The sequence below is a fragment of the Anopheles gambiae genome, chromosome 2 (genome assembly GCF_943734735.2).
Source record: "Anopheles gambiae chromosome 2, idAnoGambNW_F1_1, whole genome shotgun sequence".
Classification (NCBI taxonomy): Eukaryota; Metazoa; Arthropoda; class Insecta; order Diptera; family Culicidae; genus Anopheles; species Anopheles gambiae.
In genome coordinates, this window is record NC_064601.1 from 27,366,468 (window position 1) to 27,388,769 (window position 22,302).

At 39.1% G+C, this 22,302-nt stretch overlaps 1 protein-coding gene across 7 annotated transcripts in view; it reads left to right on the forward strand.

Moving 5' to 3' along the window:
* The first annotated feature begins 238 nt into the window (after nucleotides 1-238).
* The window catches only part of LOC1273169 (protein slit), a 105,002-nt gene continuing 82,938 nt past the window's right edge, over nucleotides 239-22,302 (forward strand). For all 7 annotated transcript variants that reach the window (XM_061647124.1, XM_061647125.1, XM_061647126.1 and 4 more), the window contains exon 1: nucleotides 239-695. In XM_061647124.1, coding sequence (XP_061503108.1) covers nucleotides 451-695 — 245 coding nt within the window. In that variant the 5' untranslated portion in view covers nucleotides 239-450. The remainder of the gene's footprint in view (nucleotides 696-22,302) is intronic.

The window sequence follows — 22,302 nt, forward strand, 5'->3', positions numbered from 1 at the left end:
TACAATCGGAACTAAATTCAAAATCACGAACAAACATAGACTTTTTGAGGCAGAAGCAAATTTGGCTCAGAAAGGATTAGACCAGACCATTGTGCCCCCTAGCTACGATTTGGAAATTTGGATAGAACGTGACCGTGTGGTGGTTGGACGAGTTAAAAGCATCTCATTGTGTACCGGAAGTGTGAAAGTGTGCAAATGAAAATAATAATCATCACCATTTATTAATTATTCCCTGCAGGTGGAGTATACCAGTGTGAGTTCGTAAGCGAAAAGTGTGCGGCAAATAGTGCATGTGGTTATAGATTCAGTGTTCATTCCCGCACAGTATTGAAAGTTCACGTGAATGTGATCGCTGGAATCGGTGGAAAGGGTTGCAAAGCGAAGGCGCTGCATGAAGCATACCCTTTGGGTGTCGACATTCACAGCAGCAGCAGACGCGTTTCGGGCAACATGATGATGACCAAACGTGGGATTTGGTCAGGACCACAGTTTAAAATGTTGATGCTGCTGACCGTTACGGTGGTACTAGCGCTCGTTGTGCCATCGAATGAAGAACCGTACGGAGGAGGAGGAGGCTATTTTGGAGCAGAAACACGATGTCCGCGGCTATGTTCCTGCACAGGCACGACGGTAGATTGTTCACATCGAGGATTGACTCAGGTGCCTCGAAAGATCCCATCGGAGACTGACAGACTGTAAGTACGGAATGCATGTTACAATTCATAATAAGATTTGTTTGTGTTTTTTTTACATTCATATGTACAGATAAGTGAAAGTAATGTAATTTGATATCTACATCTTAAGTGACGCTTGAAAATACGGACGTAATGTTTCAAATACTTTGAAAATATTATGTTGATGGTACTATTTGATGCAAGCTTAAAAAGTTACAAAATAGTTGGTGCCAAACACGTCGGTACTATCACGGAATTACATATTGTATTTTTTTTTTGCATCAAGCATCATTCATTTGAATCCATCCTGTAACGGAATACGATAACTTGACCTCGAACCATCGCTATGTTCGCCCACGCTAGAGATATCATTGCCTGCCAACGCAGATACGGTGAAGTAAAAGTGAATTGTGCAAGAAATTAATATCTCCATCATTGCATGTGTAAGACCTCCAGAGTGTTTCTCCTCTTAATGCAAAAGAAAAAGCAAGCCAGGCTGTTGGTTTTCTGTGCATGTGTAAACTCTTTCGTTGAAACAACAATTTTATTTACGTAGCCCAGATTCGCCGATAAACCAGCCAACCCAATGCTGTATGAAAAAGCAGTGTTTTAATCCCTCCCGTTGTGGCAAAAAATGTGACAAAAGTCGCGTCAGTAAGGGACAAGCAATTCACGAGTGGCGGCAAGGGTTTCGGATTTAAATCAAACCACAAAACCCTGAACCAAATAGTTACATGGTGCATTGGAGATAAATAAAATACGAATTAAAATGTAAAACATACCACAGCGCGGCATCCACCCACATGTAGTGCAACGAGTTGGTTTATTTTTCAACTGTAGACGCCGGGGTTCAACTGGTTGTTGACAGACAGAATCTGTTTGAAGCATTTGAAGCTAGTCAGTCCTTGAGTACTGGCAGCACGATCGAGAGCGTCTGTTTTTCATCGCTCAAGTCTTTCGATCAGCTGCAGTGTAGCAGTTGAGAGACGTTGCTGTGTTCCATCCGTCGGGGTGTATCTCATTGTAGAATGGGACTGAATTTCGCTCGATTCGCACGTCAGTTAGACATTAAGGTACATTGAAGTTGAATAGGCCGGGTGGTCGGGTTAAGGTCCTGCTGTGGCAATCAGCATGGAATAATGTCGTATCGATTGCGGATGTCTCGTATTATTTATTTATCAACCAGATTGTTTATTGGTTTTGCTACTATATATACGCAGAATCTGAATGTGTTGAATATTTTCAATGAAATCTTGAAGTAATAACTGATTTGAAGTCGTGCGAGTTGACGACTGTTTCACAAGACTGGTACATACGAGAATTTACTTTAGATTTATACATCAGTGGATTTCTAAAAGATGTTCTGTAGTATCCCAGATATTTTATTGCAATGTATATACTTTTTTTTTAAAATAACAGTTAATGATGGTAAGAGATTCCATGCTGGGTGATATCCTGTCGAGTTGATTTGGTCATTTCGTCATATCATTTTAAAACATTGAACATTGATGAGGCCGGGGTTGTTGTCTAATTTTATTGTTCAGAGTTTTTTTTTTGTTTCTGTTTTGGTTTGATTCTTCTGACAAAGTATCATGTTGCTAGAACTAAGAATCAATAAAGTATCTTTTTAGTTGCACAGTGCTTGATTATGGTCTATTAACCTCGATTATCATTTTATGGAAACGGTGTTTTTATTGATTTTTTATGCAGTCTTCCCTTTCCACCCCATCATAACGACAATCGGTGGATGAGAAGCTGTGAAAGAATGTTTTTTTCAAACAATCACGCATAGACGATCTGCTGGTACTTTTGCTGGTCAACTATAACTGTAGATTAATAGGAGATTGAACCGTTGAGCCAAAAGAAGAAGAAGAACTGTGAATTTTTCTACAACCATCGGTAAACGGTCGATAAGTTTGAGACAAAAAAGGGAAATGATCATATTTGCATGTCTGTAACGGGATATTTATCTTTTTGTCGCTGTCGTAGCTTACAACAGATGAAAGGGTATGTTAAGTCGGTAAATGGTTGATCATAAAATCGAAGTGGCTGCATATGGTGGACAACATAGTTTAATACATGTTTTGCTTGTGTAATTTCGTTGAATGCAATCATTTATATCGTTTTCTTTGCAATCAATAATCTTGCCTTATGTCTGCCTTGATAAATTTGTTGTGGTTGTGTGAAAAAAAAACGAGAGGGTTATTGTATTTTTTGGGTAAGAGTCACCACTTTTATGTCACCACTCATACATATTATGGATAAAATCAAACCGCCTTGTCAGATTTGAATACCAAATAAAATGAACTAATTTTCTTTATTTGAAAGACAGTAAGGGGTATGTGCTGCATTTATCTATGATATAGTCATAAAAAACATGGTTTTGCAGCTAATGGTGACCTTTGCAAATAAATCAATCGTTTATCGTTATTACTTTTGAAGTTGGTTTTTGACAGAAGCTTCAATTTAAGGGTCTAACACGTCGATGCATGACGAACAAGAAAATTCAATGTTATGGCGCCGTTCATGCGTTGCGTGTTTTTTCCTTGCTGTCGAACCACAATTGGCCCCATTCTCACGTCAAACGGTTGGACGTCAATTGCCATTATACGTTCAGTGTGCTGTCTACACCTTGTTAACCAGTAGACATGACGAATTTATTTATTATTATTATTAAAAATCAGACCAAAAGAGAAACTTGACGAGAGCACATGCAAGCCTCAAAAGCAGCTGAAAACGATCGCGTTGAAGGTCCTGCTGGTATTGCTTTTGAGAAGCAACGATAGATACCGATATTTATGGCCTCGACAGTAACAATGAGAAAAGCCCGCAAACGTCGCAGTCAAAGTCAAAAAGGCATAAAAAGGTGATGATGGAGCATTGGCATGACACGCAACATTATGCTTATTCATAAAGGGTGGATGGATGAGTTATGGACAAGATTTATTGGTCTCATCGATTAGCGGTGATGTCGCGTGTACGCCTCTTCAACCTAACTGAAGGTGTTTTATTTTCGTTTAAAATTACCTAAGCCATCAAAAAATAGATGTCTTTTTCACCAGAGTCGCCTCACGGACCCTTTTGCGAACGCTTGGGTGGTCTTGGGCACGAGTCAAAAGATGAAAAGCTCAAGCACGTCGTTGAATTAAGCAGGGATGAGCAGAACATAACACGAAATACACCTCCGAGCCATCCATGAACAGACAAGAAGTTGAAATGGAAATGTCAAACGCGAACGAGACATACCCATCGCTAGACATCGTAACAGTTGACATGTTCATCCGATGGGAAGTGGAAAACAGCAAACAACTCCCAACTGACTAGTTGTGACGATGTTTTTTAGTTTTATTTTCATTTTCGTGGTGTCTTTCAATCATCATGTCGTGGTCGAGATGTATCTCCATTGGCTGTGTGAATTTCTCTTAAAATAAAATTATTCCAATTTCTCCTGTGCATGTTGATGTTGGTTGATGGATTTACACGACACACGTTTCACTCAAAGAAGAAAAATCGAACAAATGAAAACCGTGTTGTCATACGTATGCATCATCCTTCGTTCCGGCTCTTCCGTTGCCCACCCAGGAGAAACAAACCTCATAATAATATGGTAATAACATAATTACGCATACTGATGTGTGGAATCTTTGTTCTCTGCATCATTTTCCATCGTTGTACGGTCGTTGTTGTTTTTAGCGTTGTTCTCTGTGTGTTGGTTCTGTTTTTACTTTGTGGTGGTAGTTGCCGCTGAACAATGTCTTTGGTATGTAATTAGCTAAGCGATTGAGCATTCATTTAAACGTGAATTTCTTATGTCAAAGTGTTCAAAGTGTCAAAGCGCTATTCTCTTTTGGTGAACCGGTTTGTTGCTGTTCTGGAATTGGAAATGGATATAAATTGATCAATCATTATTTAGTTCATTATATGTTATTTTAAAATGAGAAAATTTTGTCACTTTTAACTTGTGTCATACTGAAATATCTTACATAAAATAATATAATCTATCAAGATACTTCTATGTTTGATCACTTAATACAAAAAAATATAACTAGGAATAACTTTATTCAATAAGCAATGATGGATAAATTTCCGTGCAGTCCTGTTTTGATCTGGAAAATTCGATTGCATTGAAACACTATCAGTTAAAATTATCTTCATAATAACCTCCACAACCAACATAATCATCTGTGATATTGTCATTGTTGCGTGCAAATATTTATACGTTTTATCGTTGCTGTGAAACTGGAACTGATTTTAGCACAAAGGTGAATCTTTGTGGTTTTTGAAATGCTTCTGTGCACTACTAAAACCGTACAAACATAGAATGTAAATATAAAACGACAGTTACTATCAAATCTGTACTGAAGGCAATCTAAACCTTTGAAACAAACCCAAAACAGAATGCTAGAATCTCTCATCTTTGTGGGAGAAGTTTTCTGTGGTTTTGAGTGTACAGGATTGAATGTGCCTCGAGGGTTGTGGCGTGCTATGATGCTTATACTAGTATACCTGGTAATAGAAAAGGAAATGGTAGACCTCTTTAGTGGGGATTCTTATCTCAATGGTTCTTCTAGAATCCAGAAGATAACTATTTCGCAATTCAATTTATACCGTAGACACCCAATTTAAGTAACCGTATCCGTGCTGAAGTTCCACAAATATCAACTTTACTAACAAGCTGCTCTATGAATGGAAACTTTAACGGTACGAGTGTCATGGAAAATGCATCAGAAGTACGGTACGCTAGGTATGCTATGCACACTTTTTGTGTCTATCAACTGATAGGCAAGCAGCCCAGGATGTCCATTAGTATCGCAACGAAAGGCAGACGGATGTCACTGCAGATGCTGGCCAGGACTGTAAGTGTCAGACCAAGCTCTGTGGTATTATGTTTGCTAATTCATGGTGTCAGAACTCTTATGCCTTTCCTCCCGTTTGCCTCGTTGTTTGACAAGTCATGGAACGATACACGTCGTGAACGATGCATTGCTAAGGGAGTCCTTTAAATAGTACGTCCACAGTGACGCATCAAATACTGCGTAAGTTTACACTTGCCTCATCCCCGGAAAAGCCCGGATTAAACCACTTTTAAACTACACAAACAAGAGCACCGCTTGAGCACTCGATAGTGTTACCGCACTCGGTGTAAAGTAACACTCATTATGGGTCCCATTGGAGACAGGCTTACGTTTGCTCGAGTTTGCAATGAGACAGTAAATAAGGGGTTAACCACAGTTCAGGGAAACGAAACCCCAAGAGGCAGGTGCCTAGAAAAGGCTGTCAGAGAGGAAAGTATGGTCAATCCATGGTAGTGCTTAGACTGAGCATCAACGGAGATAAGAGCTGCGGTAATGATGGTCAATTCAACTTTTTATGCTTTTGCTGGATGTTAGGATAACAAATTGGAATTGAGCAAGTTTTGATCAAGAAAAACATAGAATAGTGCAAAATGTAAATACAGTTTCTAACTATTTGCTCAGCTCTTTTATTTTGGAATGTTAGACTTGTACAATCAAAGCAAGTTTACATTGCAAGGGTTGATCAAATCTTCTTTTCCGATTACTTTGCGGCAGTGTACGTTATTGATCGTTATAATTGGTGAGAACTACGCGTAAGCACGTTCGTAATGAACTAGGCGTACACTTTCCATCACAGTTTTTAGTTTTCATATCACGGAGGTTGTATAGTTTTTGCATTTCGTGACTGAAAAGATTTTCTCAACAGTCGATGATGTCATCGTAGGGAAAGTCGCTAATGAAAATGGTCATTTGCGCCTCAAGAAATAATGGCTTTGCAAGGAAACGAGGAGGTTGTGAAGAACGATTTTCTAGTGTAAAATCGGTGTTTCTAGAACACTTCTGCTTGATGAATTGAGAAGTGTTTGATGTGGTGTTTGTGCCTCTTGGTGCAATTAGTGCACAGTGTTGGGAAGGTGTTTGGAAGCAAACTGCTTCCGTTTCGTTTCGTGGTCGTTCAGGTTGTACCATGCCAAAGCCAAATACCTGCAGTCAATTTCAGCGTTTTTCATGTTTTTAAACTCGTGCTCAATGGTTAGTGGTGGTAAACCTTTGACGCACCAGAAAGCATAATGGAAGAAAAACGAGCGATTCTATCATGGTGTTTGTAGGAATGCTTCCTGTCACGTCACGCACGGCAATACCGCCAGTTTCCCAGCTGGCGCTTCTGTAGTTGAAATAGGTCGACTGGACGATTGATGTGTTGCGAACAGCGAACTATCGGTGCATTGTGTGCTCAATGATTGAAGCGTTGTGTTTTGCGTTTTTTTGTTACGCGACGGCTCAACCAGCGTGATGATTAACTTGCCATCGTGTGCAGAACTCGTCCGACCAGTCATAACGTCCACTGGATGGTGGACCCTTCTGAAGCTCCCGTTACGCAAAAAGTCCCAGTTCTCATCAGCGGTGGTTTTCACCGTCTACAGCAACTTTCATGTGTCACTGTTGCTGTTAAATGCTCCAACCCACAAAATCACGCTTTTGAACTTGCTGCGCATTTGGCCTTCGGGATTGGAAGAGATGCAATGACATGGACATCGTTTGGATGAATGCTGCAGGAGCTCCGTCATGTCCAGCTCAACATGATGAAAGTCGTGCCTCTCCATGGTCGTGGGTTGATGAGAGTAGCGATCGATAGGATTTTAATTAACAATCTGATACATTCAATTACCATCTCAATGAGGCTGTTGTACCGAGTACCAGAGAATCTTCAATTGTGGCTGTAGTTTAGTTAGAATAGCTGAGTTTCTAACTTTATAGCATAGTTTGAATTTTAGAATAGAAATCTATATTAATAAAATTATATAAAATCTAGGTTTTGTTATTTACTTACGTATACAATTACATGGTGTTTGAATACTTTTCATTTGTTTAATGCTACCACACCGTACCTGACATGTCCGTCCACACGATGGTTCTGGATGAAAATTGTTTCTATTTCGATTAATATAAAATATTCGCAAAGTTTTTGAATTGCATGAGCCACTTCGTTGCAATACACGCATGGTTTGGTGTGGTTGTAGATTCATTCCAGTTTCGATAATAGTTTGCTCACACGAAGCTCAATCATGTGCAAGTGCACTGCCCTAAAATTGTGAACATTGTCCAGCAATCGGTGTTGGGACACTTAAAACGGTGGTTTTAGGGCTGAGTGTGAAGTTCTCGTACTAACCATACTAACCACATGTCATCGGCAGACATACTGACATACAGCGACACAAACGCTAGCCGTGAAGTATGTGAAAAATGCAAAAAGGGGATAAAATAGTCAAAAGTCAGCAAGTGCATGGCCGTCAGGACAAAAGTCCACGCTGGCGCAGTGATGATGAAAATGGTCTGCATGAACCGTAGAACTTTGGAAAAAAGGATGGATTAACAAAATGGAAGCATTCATGCAGCAAAATGGTGTTTATATTGGAAACAGTGTTCCATTGAATAGTGAGACAATACGAAAACGTGGAAATGTTCACACATCAATGCATCCTTGCGATATTGATGAAATCTGCTAACAGGTTAAGCCAGATATTTTGACGGAATGTGAATAGCGTTGTTTGATTGTTTGATGAAGCTTTGCAGATACTTTGATGTACACTATTTGAAGATCAAACAAAATCAGTTCAACAGATGATTAGACATGTCGCTTCGCTAGCTTTTTAAAATGAAGTCAATTTTCTGTATAATTGCTTAAATATTGGTAGTAAACATTGTCCTTGTTGTACTGGTTGATACTTCTATTACTAAAGGTTAAAAATAAGTCGCTCGTCATTTAAAACTATTCTTCGAGTTTCAGTAATGCATATAATACGGTCATACAAGCATTTCGAGCACTATAAATCAGGGCGCTGGGGTTTCCTTAAAGCAATTATTGTGACCAGACAAGCATCTTTTCGTGATCAGTATCGTGCGTCGCATTGTAAATTTTATCGTGTTCGTTCGTGCAGTTAACCGAATCCACAGTCCAGAAGTGTTGGACTAGAAAGGCGATGGTTGTCGTCCAATTTGAAAGACTTACTGCATTCTCTCGCACCACTGCACAACTGCATATTGCTACCACTGGGGTACGTGGTAGGGTTCATACATGTGACACACAGCTGGCGGACCTACGCCGTACCGTGAAAAGAGTTATTTCAATTTAATTGAGATTATCAAATAGATTTACGATGACATTGGGCGAGGAAATGTGCCACCAGGAGTGTACTTCGAAAACCGGTTAGTAAGTGCACTGGTACGACAAATACTGGGTTTCTACTTTTTTCGATGTTTGGCAAACTGCATACAACTAAGTCGTTTGGTCGAACCCGACTGCTAAAGAAGGGTACCGTGAAGTAGCAGTGCGAACTACTAAGTGGGTTTTGTGAACGTGAGAAATGTGGAGCGTGTAATGCAAGTAGATCGTGATGTTTGTATCGATTTATTCTCCAATACACGTAGATGGAGCATGCAGAGAAGCCTGTTTGTAGAGACGCATTTGCATAACCTTAATTAATAGCTGATCGCAATTTGTTGTTTGTATAGCTGATCGCAGTCATTTAAGGAAGATGGAATGCACTTAACGGTTACCATTGAGTGAAGGAGTGTGTTTATAAGAGAAGGTCTGTAAGTCTATGTAATAGAGCTCAATCGATTTTGAGAGCTGACTTGATTCAGAATATCAGATATGGTCTTTAAATGTCTTGGAACTAATGAATAGCTTAAGTTCCAGAAAATGGTCATGCTTCAATAGTTGCTAGAAGTACTGCTTATTAGCAGGTGAAGGTGCTTCGTGTGAGCATATAATTAGGAATAACATAATACCCGTAATGCAGACACTGCTCCAATGAAGCAACAGCAGCGGCGGAACTAACGGTAGGCGGACTAGGCGGCCGCTTGGGGCCCCGCCGATTTAGGGGCCCCGTAGATCGCCATTCTATAGTATGCCGTATGGACAGAGTACTAGCGACAAGGGCCCCGGAAGGATGGGCCCCGAGGTTGGCGAATCATTTGAACCCCCCCCCCCCCCCCCCCCCCCCCGTCAGCAAAAATTGATTGCGACTGCGACTGATCGAAGGGGGCCCCGACGGCATTTCTAGTTTACTGTTCAATCTCCCAACAGCAACTTTAGTGCCGCTACCCCCCCAACAACATTTACCATTTACAGAGGGCCTCAACTCGTCGTTCCGCCTAGGGCCCTCGATACCCTTGATCCGCCACTGAGCAACAGTATGATTTCGACAGCTTCAAACAGCACTTTGTACGATGTAGTCTCTAGCTCACACCCTTTTTGATTCTCATTTCCATAGTATCCCCTGCACAATTGGTATTCGCACGTATTCACCTGCAATTGATTTTAAGCTCTTCATTTGCATTACGGGTCGCCATAAACCCGACGCCGACCATAATCTTAATCGCTAATTACCATGCGTTTTGCTTAATAATATTCGCCGCGTTCGCCCCATCGGCCTTTTACAGGTGGGTATGCGTTTTTTTTTCTCTTCCATGCGAAGGTATTCCACGCGAACTTCATAGGCGGTAGGTACTTCATATGCTAATAAAGTAATTAAGCAATTGAAAATCCAAGCGTACCCAATGGCGGTGTGTTTTTCTCGTGCCAGGGCTTAGCATACTGGTTCCATTTCGACTATCTCTCGTGTGTCCTGTACACTGTCCTGTTGAACATGTTTGTGCCAGCATCCATGCAGAGGTGGAGGTACGACAGTGAGTCATGTAATATCGTCGTCACTTCATAAACTGAAAGCACTTCAGAAGCGCACTTGAAGTGTGCCTCTAGGAGTTTCGGGTCGAAGAGCTTTCCCGTAGTGGGACTAACTAAATCCTCTTTCCGATGTGGGTAGTACTGGGTTTACGGTACTCGCACTCATTAATGCACGGTCACGGGACGCTGGACCCATCCGTCCTTTGGTCAAACCGGTTTAGCTGGAAGGGGTGTTTTATGGAAAAGAACTCAAGCTTACTCAAACAAGCCCACTTAGCCACTTGTCCGTTTTAGCAATGTGTTCTCGAAGCTTATGGCTTAATTTGACCAGGCTTGATGTAATTTCAGTATGGACCATAATGACGGGAAACTTTGGTATCGGTAATACAAAAGAAGTACACTCGGATGATACATGGGATGATGCATTGTTTTAACGAGACATATCCCATGTTTGACTTCATCATTCATGTCCAGAGAGTATCAGTTGAAACAGTGTATGTGTTTTTTTTTTAATTTAGTTAAAAAGGCTTAGTTATTATTATTATTTAGCTGATTGATAAAATCCTGTGTTATATTTCAAAAAAGAATTATTTTGTATTGTAGATTACAACTAGATTATTTGAAGGGCTATTGAAACTATCCAAGCTCCTCGACAAAATGCTGCAGCGGATATTTTGTTTTGCAACTTAGGTGTGAACATTAAATTCAATGATTCGTTTTCAAGCATTCTTTCCATCGCAGTATGCTGCATTTTTATTCGCACCATCAACGCTGCCTTCCGGGAGCTGAATCATTTACCCAAACAGCTGGAAGATATCATCGTTTATTAAATTTAAAAGAAATGAGCAATGCAACCTGTATGCCGGACGTCATCAGATCGAGTTAGCGCCAGCAGCTGAAACCGATTAGGAAAGAGTTGGGCAGGTTTGGTCGGTGTGGGAAAAGCGTACAGGAAGGCATGTTGTTAATTATCAACGCATTAAGTACGTTTCTGGACGATGCTTGAGACGCAGGACTAGGAGTAACAGGGAGTGCAAATATGATGTTGTTGTTTGCTCTTGTTTCAGATGATGTGCTGGGTGGGTTGCGCCTATGTTTGCAGAATATTTTTGCTGGTTTCAAATTGTTTTTTCTGCGTTTTTTTACGCAATGATTCGCAAGCTGCGAAAGATTTGCACCCTGCTTCTAAAAACGCTTTGATGTGGACGGAGAAATTATGTGGCTCATAAAATGCTCATTTTATGGGCAATTAAATTTTGCAGCTAATTTCATCACCTTCCCTGTAACAGTGTATTTGGTCTGGTAGATTGTTAGCTTTCTCTCTATCTCTCTTACGCTGCTCCGTGGTATGTTTCATGATGTAAGAAATTGGTCAGAAAAGAACGTTCATCGTCGTTTCTTCTAGCGTTAACGATTACAACCTCATCATCGTTCGCTCCTGATCATAACTGGTTGTATGAAAATGCGTATTATCAGCAAGGTAGATGACTCGGAAATTATTTTCAGCGAGGCATGCTGCAAGTTGTGCGCAACTTCTTGTGCGTCTTTTTATTAACACGTATTATTTGTATTTCGCTCAGTTTACGTAGAAGTGAACAAAGTTTGTCACTTTAAGGAATTGGAAAAAAGTAGAAAATGCTTGAAAAAGACTTTCATTGCACTTTATTTCTTATGAAGACTTTCTGCAAATAAGCTTTAATTATTCCAAAATCTTGATATTTACGATCTTCTCTTCTTCTTTGGCTCAACAACCGTTGTCGATCAAGGCCTGCCTGTACCACTGATGGGCTTGGCTTTCAGTGACCAATCTAATTGACTAATTGATATTTACGATACCACCTCCTTAATCGAAGGTGATACGACCAAATGAGCTATTTATACAGTTCCAAGCTTGATCTCTTATACTTCTTTTTGAAATACTCAGCTACGATAGAAAATTAACAAAAGGTACCATTTAGTACCCACTGTGACACGTACAAATGTGCTGGTAAACGTGTAACGCAGATAAGTTGAAACAAGCTCAAACAAGCTTAAACAAGCTGACAAACGACATACGCCGTTGTTGGGATGTTATTTCCCGGAGTGCACTTATTTTATTCTTTGAAAGAATCGCGCTCTGCAGCAAACAGACAAAAGCATCATTCTAACTGGTATGCTACTGATGCTGTAATCTTGGTCTATTGTGCAGTGGCTGTATTAGCAGTATTACAGCAGTGAAGGGAAAACTATTTAGCTCCAGTATTGAACCGGAACGAACTTCTTGAAAGGCCATATCAGTTAACAAGCACACTAAAACAACGTTACTGGTAAATGTTGTTTGGTGGGATTGGTGAGCGTCGTTTTTGGTGTCGTTTTTTGAGCATTGTTTTTTTTTGTATTAGCATTAGCAAGATTTTGTGGCAGAGGTTCGCAACGAAAGCGTTAGAGAGCTCTTGACGATAACACTGCATGTTGATGACTCTTCGTGTTTGCGTAAAAAATGGAATAGTTTGGTTGAATATTATGCTTATATTTTGGACCATAGTTATGATTAATTTGTTTGTTATTCGATGTAATTTTAAATCGTACTGCAACGTTGATAGTTTCATTTGAAAGACATAACTAATTTATTCTATGAAACCTGATTATAGTTTTCAATTTATTGTTTGTTAACATTATTTGTTTTCTAACAGAAGTATAAAAATGGAATGCTTCTCTGATACCCGTATTAAACATATACATTGCTCCTTAAAGCTTAATAAGCAGTTTAAAAGAATCCATTAAGCAAAAAAGCAGTTTCTTTTTTTCAGATCCCGCCAGAAATTAAAAAAGGGCTGAAGAATGTTCGCTGTAATTGCTTTGATGTTACTTTGGTAATAAAACTGGACACTGCTATTCTGACGTATATCCCATCAGTCATAGACCAAAGTTGCTGTGGTATAGAAAACTCATTACTTCCATTCGTTGCTTTCAAATCTCATTCATCTTTAGCAGCCTTGCAACCCGTTTAGTATTTTATGCTAAGCTTCAAAGTGTGAGGTGTTAGGGGAGCACTAAGTGCTACTTTCTCGCGGCATCTTTCAGTTTAACTCACAGGTCCCGCGTTGTAATTGTTGGTTGGTGTGTCTATGTTTTTTGCTATCAGAAGTAAAACATTAGTTTTTTAACCACAAAGAGTACTTTTTTTATTTCATCCATATTGTTGAATAGAAATATTTATACTTATTTATTATTTTTTATATTTATTTATATTTGTTTACATTTATATATTTTTTAACTTGAAATGGTTTTTTTACGTGTCATATTTCTGAATTCACTGTTCGAAATTTTGAATTTATGCTTTTGATTCATAATTACCATGTACACATACATTTTTGCATAATGTGTCTGAAACATTTTAACGCTATTGCTGATCATTTTATTGGAGATTTCATCGTTTTCGGTTTTCGTCTATTGTGTCGCACAAGCCACCATAGAAAAATAACTTGATTTGAAATAAAACACGTGCTGTAGGTTGCCTTGAAAAAGGGCCCAGGCTTGTTTTTGATGGCTCAGTAATACTATGAATACTTAACAGTGCCAAACGCTTTAAAAAAAATCTAAACAGAAATTATGAACGTTGACACCATGTTTATTTCTTCAAAAGTGTATATTGCATGCACTGAATTTGTTCTAGTGCTCTGTGTAACATATCAAAGCCTTTGGTGCGATTAGACATATTTCTTGCATGTCTTTTATCGCATATAAAATACGTTGTATGAAACCACCTTTTCGACGCGTTCCACGTCTGTGTAATTTTTACAGCTGCATCACGTTGCGATGCATAACAGAAGGCAATATTGGGAAGAACGCAAAGAGCTCAACTATTGATACCACTTGCTGTAATGAGCTCTTCGCGTAGTGTTGAACAACCGCTGCAGAAGATGTGAGTCTACGAATCACGTCCATAGTGGTGTAGTACCGCTAGAGTGAGCGCTGCGCCATTTTCAATCAGCTCCTAGCGCCACGGGTAAACCACACTTAACCTATAAGCTGGTGTGCTTCGAATGGTAATGAAATGGAATGATTTCCGTTAATGATTATTATTTTCTTTCGTGTTCAGCGATCCAATCATCGCACGCGTCGTGTGAGCTTCCTGCATCATATGGATTATCTAAATGTAATGACGCATGCTTTGCCTACAAAAGGCACACGAGTTTACTTGCTCATATTGCTAAAAATAATAGGGCCATTAACCATAAATTATCTGTCGAACCTGATCCTGGTTGTAGGACATAAATGAAATAAATACTATTCTGTTTATAGCACAGGCTGTTGCTCAAGTTGTACCGAACCAAAAGAACATCATCAATGAAGTTTTTTGGAGGAGTAGGACAAGTGATGAACTAGTCAATAAGATCAAACTTAGAGGAATACTCTTTTATTCAAAATTATAAAGCATTGTATGTAATTCCAATATATCCATGGGAACTGTTTTGAATTTGCTCAAAACTTGTATTGTTCTTTAACTATTTCCATTTAACACTTGGTCCTCAAACTACAGCTTTTTTCGTCCACTTTGGACATTACTGACTGTTTAGGTAGTTTTATTACACATATGCCCAATGCCATAGGATATGCCCTTTTCTTGCAGACATAAAAGCAAGCTCTTGAGCAATTTCTTCCTTCGCAGTGTGTGCCATCATTTATTCAGCGCTTAATTATCGCACTGTCATTGTGTCATCGTCAGTGTCTGTATGGCATCAACTCACATTCTAGGGATCCGATGGGATCCGATTCCGTGTTCTAGACAATTAAACATTTTCTTTCCAGTGCCATTCACTTGACGTTGTTGACATTTGTTCCTTACGTGTATACCCGTTTATGTTGTTACGCTTGTAACGACAAAAAGCAATTTATTGGCAATCCTATACGTTAATCCCATGTCAATGAATGGAAGGAAAGACTGAATATGTCTATCCTTGGCATGGGGCACATAACATGGAACAGGCTGATGAGATGGATTAACTAAACAAAATTGATTATAAAATCCTAGAATGCGTTTCTTAGAATAAACTGTTTCATTTTAATTATATAAAAATAAGATTGAAATAATATTTTAAAAATTATCACAGCATATGTTTGCATTGTTGTATGTTTCCATGCTGCTTCAGAAGAAAGAATTCAAAGCTCATGCACAGTAGGTTATTGTAGGAGTGATTTTGTTGACACCCACGCTATGAACTTTGCGTCGAAATGATTTCGATTTGTTACTCCTTACAGCAGTAGAGTGCAACAGAACAGTGTTTACCGATCGCGACCGCAACCATTTCCAGCACACATCGTCTCGAATAGCCTCTGGGTGCCCGACGCTGGCTGAGTCAGAAGGAAACGTACTAGTAACGCCTGCCACAACATTTCCACCTTACAGGCGTCTCCCATTGCACTAGGGCCATGTTGCTACATATTATATGGAAACCATTACAAAGTTCATTAAATATGTATTTGCCTGTAGCGTCATGGCGCCGTTCGTTCAAGGCGTCGTTGGTAGCCAGGCAAATGGGATAATGGTTGCTCGTGAACGTGCGTGTGGACACAATCGATTACTATAACATCAGAGCGAACGTTTTGTGCGTTTCTTGCAGAGCTCTTTAGTCGGAGCAGATTGGTTCATGACGGTAGAATGATCCCCTTGGCGGAAGTTGTACGATGGTATGGTATGGTGATTGTTTGATTGATTTTTGTAAGTTATTGAAAAATTAATTTCCTTCGAGCAGCTAGCACAACTTTCTTCTCGTTCTCACACGACAGTTTTTCACCGCAACGTACACAGTTATAGGAGTAATTCTTTTCTGTTGTTGTAGAAAGTAAGCAGCAGGAGAGAATTTTAAATTATCGCCAATGATCGTTGGAAAAAAGCATTCAGAGCAAGCAATACCATATACACATTAATATGTAGAAATACATGAATACAAATTGAAGAATGATCTTTATCTGTGAAAACATTTCCAAAGTGTAAAGTTGTCGTAATGTGGGATTTCTTCATTGCACACAACGAAATTCATATTTATCCTCATCCTTGCATCATGCGTGTCATGACAGTGAATAACTTTTCACAACCATATCTCTTCCTGCATCAGGCTAGACAGTCTCCCGTTCTGATAGTAAACACAACAAACGATGGTATAACACAAACGAGAATCACGACCTCTACCGGTCTCTTCCAACCGACGTTCAGGCGTGATATGTTTCTTGGTTGCAGAAACCACTTTGATAAACTATTTCCATCCCATGTTCTCTCACTTGCTCTATCTGGTTCGTGTAAAGAGTCAAACATATCCGACACTGTGGTAACATAAATCTGCGTTTTATGGTGTTGTCAATTATTTCGAGATTAATTAGATCGGTGGCATGGAAGTGGAAATTTATAATCACGAAAAACAAGCGTACGTCATCACCATCCCTTGCCTATCCATGTGTTAGATAGTAAACAAAATCACCGATCCGGAAATGTTGTCACCGGTGTGCGGGTTGGGGAACATGCGAGACTTTTAGTATCTTGGTTTGGTTTAAACGCTGAAAGCTGCAATGTTTGTGCTGCACAATTCAATGACAAGGTGGTCGGTGCCATTCGGAATACGCGAGGATAGCGGGAAGGTGTTGAAATACTGTCGATGCGATATGTTTTGCGCTGCTGTTTGTTAGAGAGATTGTTTTCGACATCATTGTTTATTCATGGCATTGGGATTTAGCGAGGACTAATGGCCGTAGCATCATCATCAAGAATGTCTGGGAATCTATGGTTGAGCACATGTAGCTTTTGGGGGTAATATTTAAGTGCCAATTAAATAATAATGAAATGGTGTCATTAAAAGACCCTACACTTATACGTATCCCATGTATCATGGGGTAATCTTGCTCTCGAAAATGGGTTTGTCAATTCACACTTTGATCCTTGGCGAAAGTATGCTTTTAATTGCATTTCTAAAATCTGAGCACTTTAACTGATTCATTCATTGTTTAGTTTGGGTATCATGTATGGCTTGGAATACGTGTTTTATTCGCTTGAATCAAACAAGGGTGCAGAAGTTCATTTCAAACAAAGCAAATGATCCATGCAGTGCAATTATTTTAACACAACTCATTCCGTTCTACTGTTTCCACAACACGTAACTAGAGTGTCTGAAATGAAGGTTGATTGCTTATCCCAATCACCACGCAATCGCATCTGTTGCTATTCTTGTATTTACCGTCGAGTAGAAACCAAGACAGCAATAGCCTTCTAATGGACGCTAACATCAACACATTAGTCACTTTCGCTAGCTCAAACAATACCAGCTACACACTACACAGTCAAGATACAGGAAAGCAGTAGTTACTCATCCGTATCTTGACCAACCTAGAATATCGAAATGAAACATTTGAAATGAACTTGAAATACTGAACAACCCGTGGTTGATTGATGAACTGTCAGAGAGGCTTAGATTGATTAGGAAAACGGAAGATGATTACATAGTTGCATCACTATTATTTGATTCGTCAATGAATGGTCCACTAAGCGGCTTGATTCCGTTCATTCTTTAACCATGTTTGCGTTAACTTCAACAAAAGAAAGGAAGTAAATTGCAATTGTAGTGAGTCGAAGTTCGCGAACCGCTTTGAAATGCAAATTATCTTGTTGAGGGCCATTTTGATGCTACCTTTAGTTAATGAGTAAGTCATTTTAAAGAATTTCTACTGCTTACTGTTATGTTTCATATTTGATTAAAAAAATTAAAAAAAAAAATAAAATTATATATTTTTTTAATTCTTTTCAAAATCATAGCGGTCTACATTATAGGCTCTCGTAGGCCGCATGCCTCCCGCGGGCCGTAGTTTGGAGACCCCTGATCAAAACGATAGCAATTATTTTGAATTATAAAAGCTTGTTGAATAAACCAATTACTGTAAAGTTTCCTTAATTTTAAGTTTAAGTCTGACCGTTTCATGAAAGTAGGTTTTGAGCGCCTTTGTGTGTCGAGGTAAAGTATTTTATTTTTAATGGGCAATAAATCATTACACGATGTATAGAAAATAACAGTATTTCAAGTATTTCTTAAGCTTTAAGATAATTTAAAAGGTATTTTGACCTTTCTTCTATTACAAAAAAAACCATTCAGTATTTCATACACTTGATACTCTCAATGGAGAAATCTATTTGCACAACATTGCTTTTCTTCACAGTATATGGAAAAGGCGCTGCTCGTTAGCAGTTTACCATAATTGAATGCAATTGAAAGCAAACATTTCGTACGATCTAAACTTCAAGGGACTTACTACATTTTTTATAACTCTGCTGTAATCATAAATCATCGTTTCAATCTCCCGCTTTTGCACCATACGTTCGATGCGGCTTTGAAGTTGAACAAGTGGTGATGCATGTTCTTTTCCATGAATGTGTTTCCATGAGGTCTAACGTAAAAGCAAGGTTTTAAGAGGGAAAGACCCTTTACAAATAGCACTTTTTCCTGAGAATGTTTTCAGGCAACAGGGTACCGTTTTCCAATTGTATTTTACAATAAGAAAATCATTACGATCGTTCGGGGAAAATTGTATATGCTAGCAATATTGTAGATAAAAGGATACATGCGAAAGTGAAGCACATTCAATTTTCTACACTTTTAATTTAGTTGAACATATTCATTAGACATAGCAAGCCAATTTACATGTACTAACTAATGAATGCGAAAGGAGACGCCCGGCGATTCTTACGCAAATGGTGACCGTACGATCAAAAAGAACCCATTCATAGTTTTTAAGAAAAAAATACTTACAAAACTTTGCTGTGTGATTAACTATTGCTTCCATCCTTTCGTTTTTTGTTTGTTTGGTCAAATCGGTAATTTTGCCCGGTGTCCATTGGCGTTTCATTAAATGAAGCAATAAAATGCGGAAATGAAAACTGAAAACAATCAACAACGCACGCTCATAAAAGAAAAGCTAACTCTTACTTTAGCACTTAACACGCCTTTTTACTCACACCAGAGCAAGGCAAAGAAAAAATAGCCGTTCAAATAAAAGCCCTATCAGTCTACGCACCACACACAACAGAAGAAAGTCAGCAGAAGAATGAGGTGGCGTATCGACATTCTATAAGTCCATTAGGCTGGTCGTAAATATTTGGCCTGTGTTTCTTGCCGTTTGGCGAAGAGTATCCCTTTGATACTAACCTAGTCTAAAGGATGGCCAATAGGACTTTATCACATTTTACGATGTCACGTTCTTACTTTCAGGGGCTCGTTCCTGGCTCCTTCGTATCCCAATCTACAAGGCTGTCGAAAGAGAAATCAAACTTTTACGACTGTGCGTCATCATCGCTGCCTAGCCTGTGGATGTGTGGTTTGTTTATGTGTGTTCTTTGCTAGAACGGTGTTTTCACAAGGGAATGCTCGATTTCTGTTTTCTACCAACCTAATCAAACGAAAGTTTTTCGGATATCGGAAAAGTTTCTACAGGCCATGTCTGAGAGGCATAGTGCCTCTTTAATCATAAATTCACGCACCTAAAGATATGATATGATAGGTCGTACCAGTTGCGCTGAATTCAATGTCTTCTTTTTAGAAAGAACTCCCATTGTATCGGGAACTGTAACGTGCACAATAAATGTGTGCAACTCGAATGGTGTTGATAGAAATGGAAAGTAAAACTTTATCAAGAGAATTGTTTCGGACCTTGTTGAACTGTTGTTATATATTGCCAAGCAGAATTGTATATGTCTTCAGGTCGATAGTTTGAATATATTTACCATTGATAAAAGATAAATATACTCGTGAAAACTACCAGTGAAACATAGTTTGACACTGGAAGACATTTCTGATAATCTTTAGCTACTCGGAAAGGATTCAATATTTCTTCATTTTTGCGAGATAAGCCCATATTTTGGACTGCCAGCAAGTGATCGATAATTTACTCGATGAATTCCTATTCTTTCGTTCGCTTTCATCCAGAAGATGAACCAATATGTGGTTATCCGAAATGCGAGATGTTTCAGATGTTTGGCTTGTGCTGTCGAGGTTTGAAACCCGTTTAATTTTACTGTATGAAATAGTTGAAGCTCTTGGAGTGACTTTTTTTTAGTTTTCTTTTCCACTACTTAACTCAACTGTCCCTCAACCACGTGACGTTTGCCTAGATACTAGTATAGTTAATAGGATTTCGGATTTGCTGCCAACACACGTGCACATTCCAGCGTCTGTATAGAACTGGGAACCCAAGAAGGTGAAGGTGGCGATACTAAAGAGTCTTGCATAACGACAGAAAACGGATACTTGCTGAGACTTCGGTATCTTGCATTCTGCTGCAATTTTTGTCAGCTTTGCTTTCATAAACTCTCCCCCAAAAGAGCCTGTTTGTCAGCTTGATAGTGACACATAGAATTTGTCTCTGCATTTTATAGTTTTTCCTCCTTCTGTGTTCTTACGTTTGAGCATGTCTGCGTCGTGGGACGAAACGTCTGGCGAAAAACTCTGCAAAGAATCTGCAATCTCATTATTGCCATCCGCCTCGGTGTGTTTCCGGTTAAGGTTGGTGCTGCTGGGAATCTTCTTTTTCTATTAAGGAACTCCCGTGAGAGGAGCAGCAACTTGCAGCTGCTTGGAATGGTGCAATCTGTGAATAGATCAACACTTTTCTCCTTTCTATCGTCAGTGGCGATGGTGGGAAGTTTTTCGAATAATCTTTTTCACGCCTTAGAAAAGAGACGGTGTTGCTGAGCGTGGAGAATTCCACAAATCGTTTGAGTTTTTCAAATACCTTTTGCTGTCTCAAACAATCCTCCAAGAAAGTTTCCAAATGTTAAGGATTGAAACATACTTTAATGCAATAAGAAAAAAATAAAAACAATAACGCGGCTGTTGTAATAAATCAACAAAACATAAAATAATTTCTCATGTTACTAATCGATCGTTACAACTATTGAACAGGAAAAAAATGTGTTTATCTAGCCAACCCATAAATGGACATCAAACAAGGGTGTCGGCACTCTAGTCACTCCTTGGTGCCCCTCAGGGTCAACCTCAAAGGAGTTACGTGCAGATTCCCATGCAGCACTTTCCTATTTCGTTGATTGACATTGGAACGTTTGTCGTTCGTGCCTTCATAGTTGATGGAGTTAGACACAGAGATGCAAGAACGACTTCACCTTTTTGCTGACTTTGAACGATACCGATAAGTTACTAGCCGATGTTGTCCATGCACTTTACATTGCCTTTGTTCAAAGAATTAAACAGTTTTTATAACTTTGATTGCAATATCTGCGTATTTTGTAGTTTATAGAATTCAGGTGAATTTGATAATTAAATCACTTTACTCTATAATTTTTAAATTAATTATTACTTTTAACAAGAAAGACAAATATCATCTTAGTTAGTCTTATTAGTTACATGAAACATATTCTAACAAAGAACGATGTATTCCTTAATCGCTAGTTCTATATGCGTCAATCGTTTGACTACAATGTAGGCTTTTTAGTAGTTAATTTTCTTCAGAAAATCTGTAATCACGGAAAGGTAATAAAGTGTTACACAGAGAGCATTTTAACTATTCTTTTTCGTTCAAATCTGACCGAAATGTGAAACACCACGTCTGCCAGTCTAGGTGCCGCCCAGATGATGTTGGCTTCTGACGTATGGTATGAAAGGTTCTATGGGCTGTGTAAAGTTGTGCCTACACTTGGACAACCGGATATATTTTTTTCAGAATCGTGCCTTGAATAAAGTCATTCGTTTGCTGTGCTGTGTAGAACATGGTCAGTTCTAAGCTGCTCGATATTTTCGGAAACGACCAATGCGATCCGGAATGCCAAATGCTCTACGAGGAAAAGGTTAAATTGTCAGTCAACAGAGACGAAGACGAGAGCGAGGTTGTGCTCGCGTTTAATCCTTCCAGGATACAAAGCATCCTTACATCGGGAAAACTATGCTTTTCC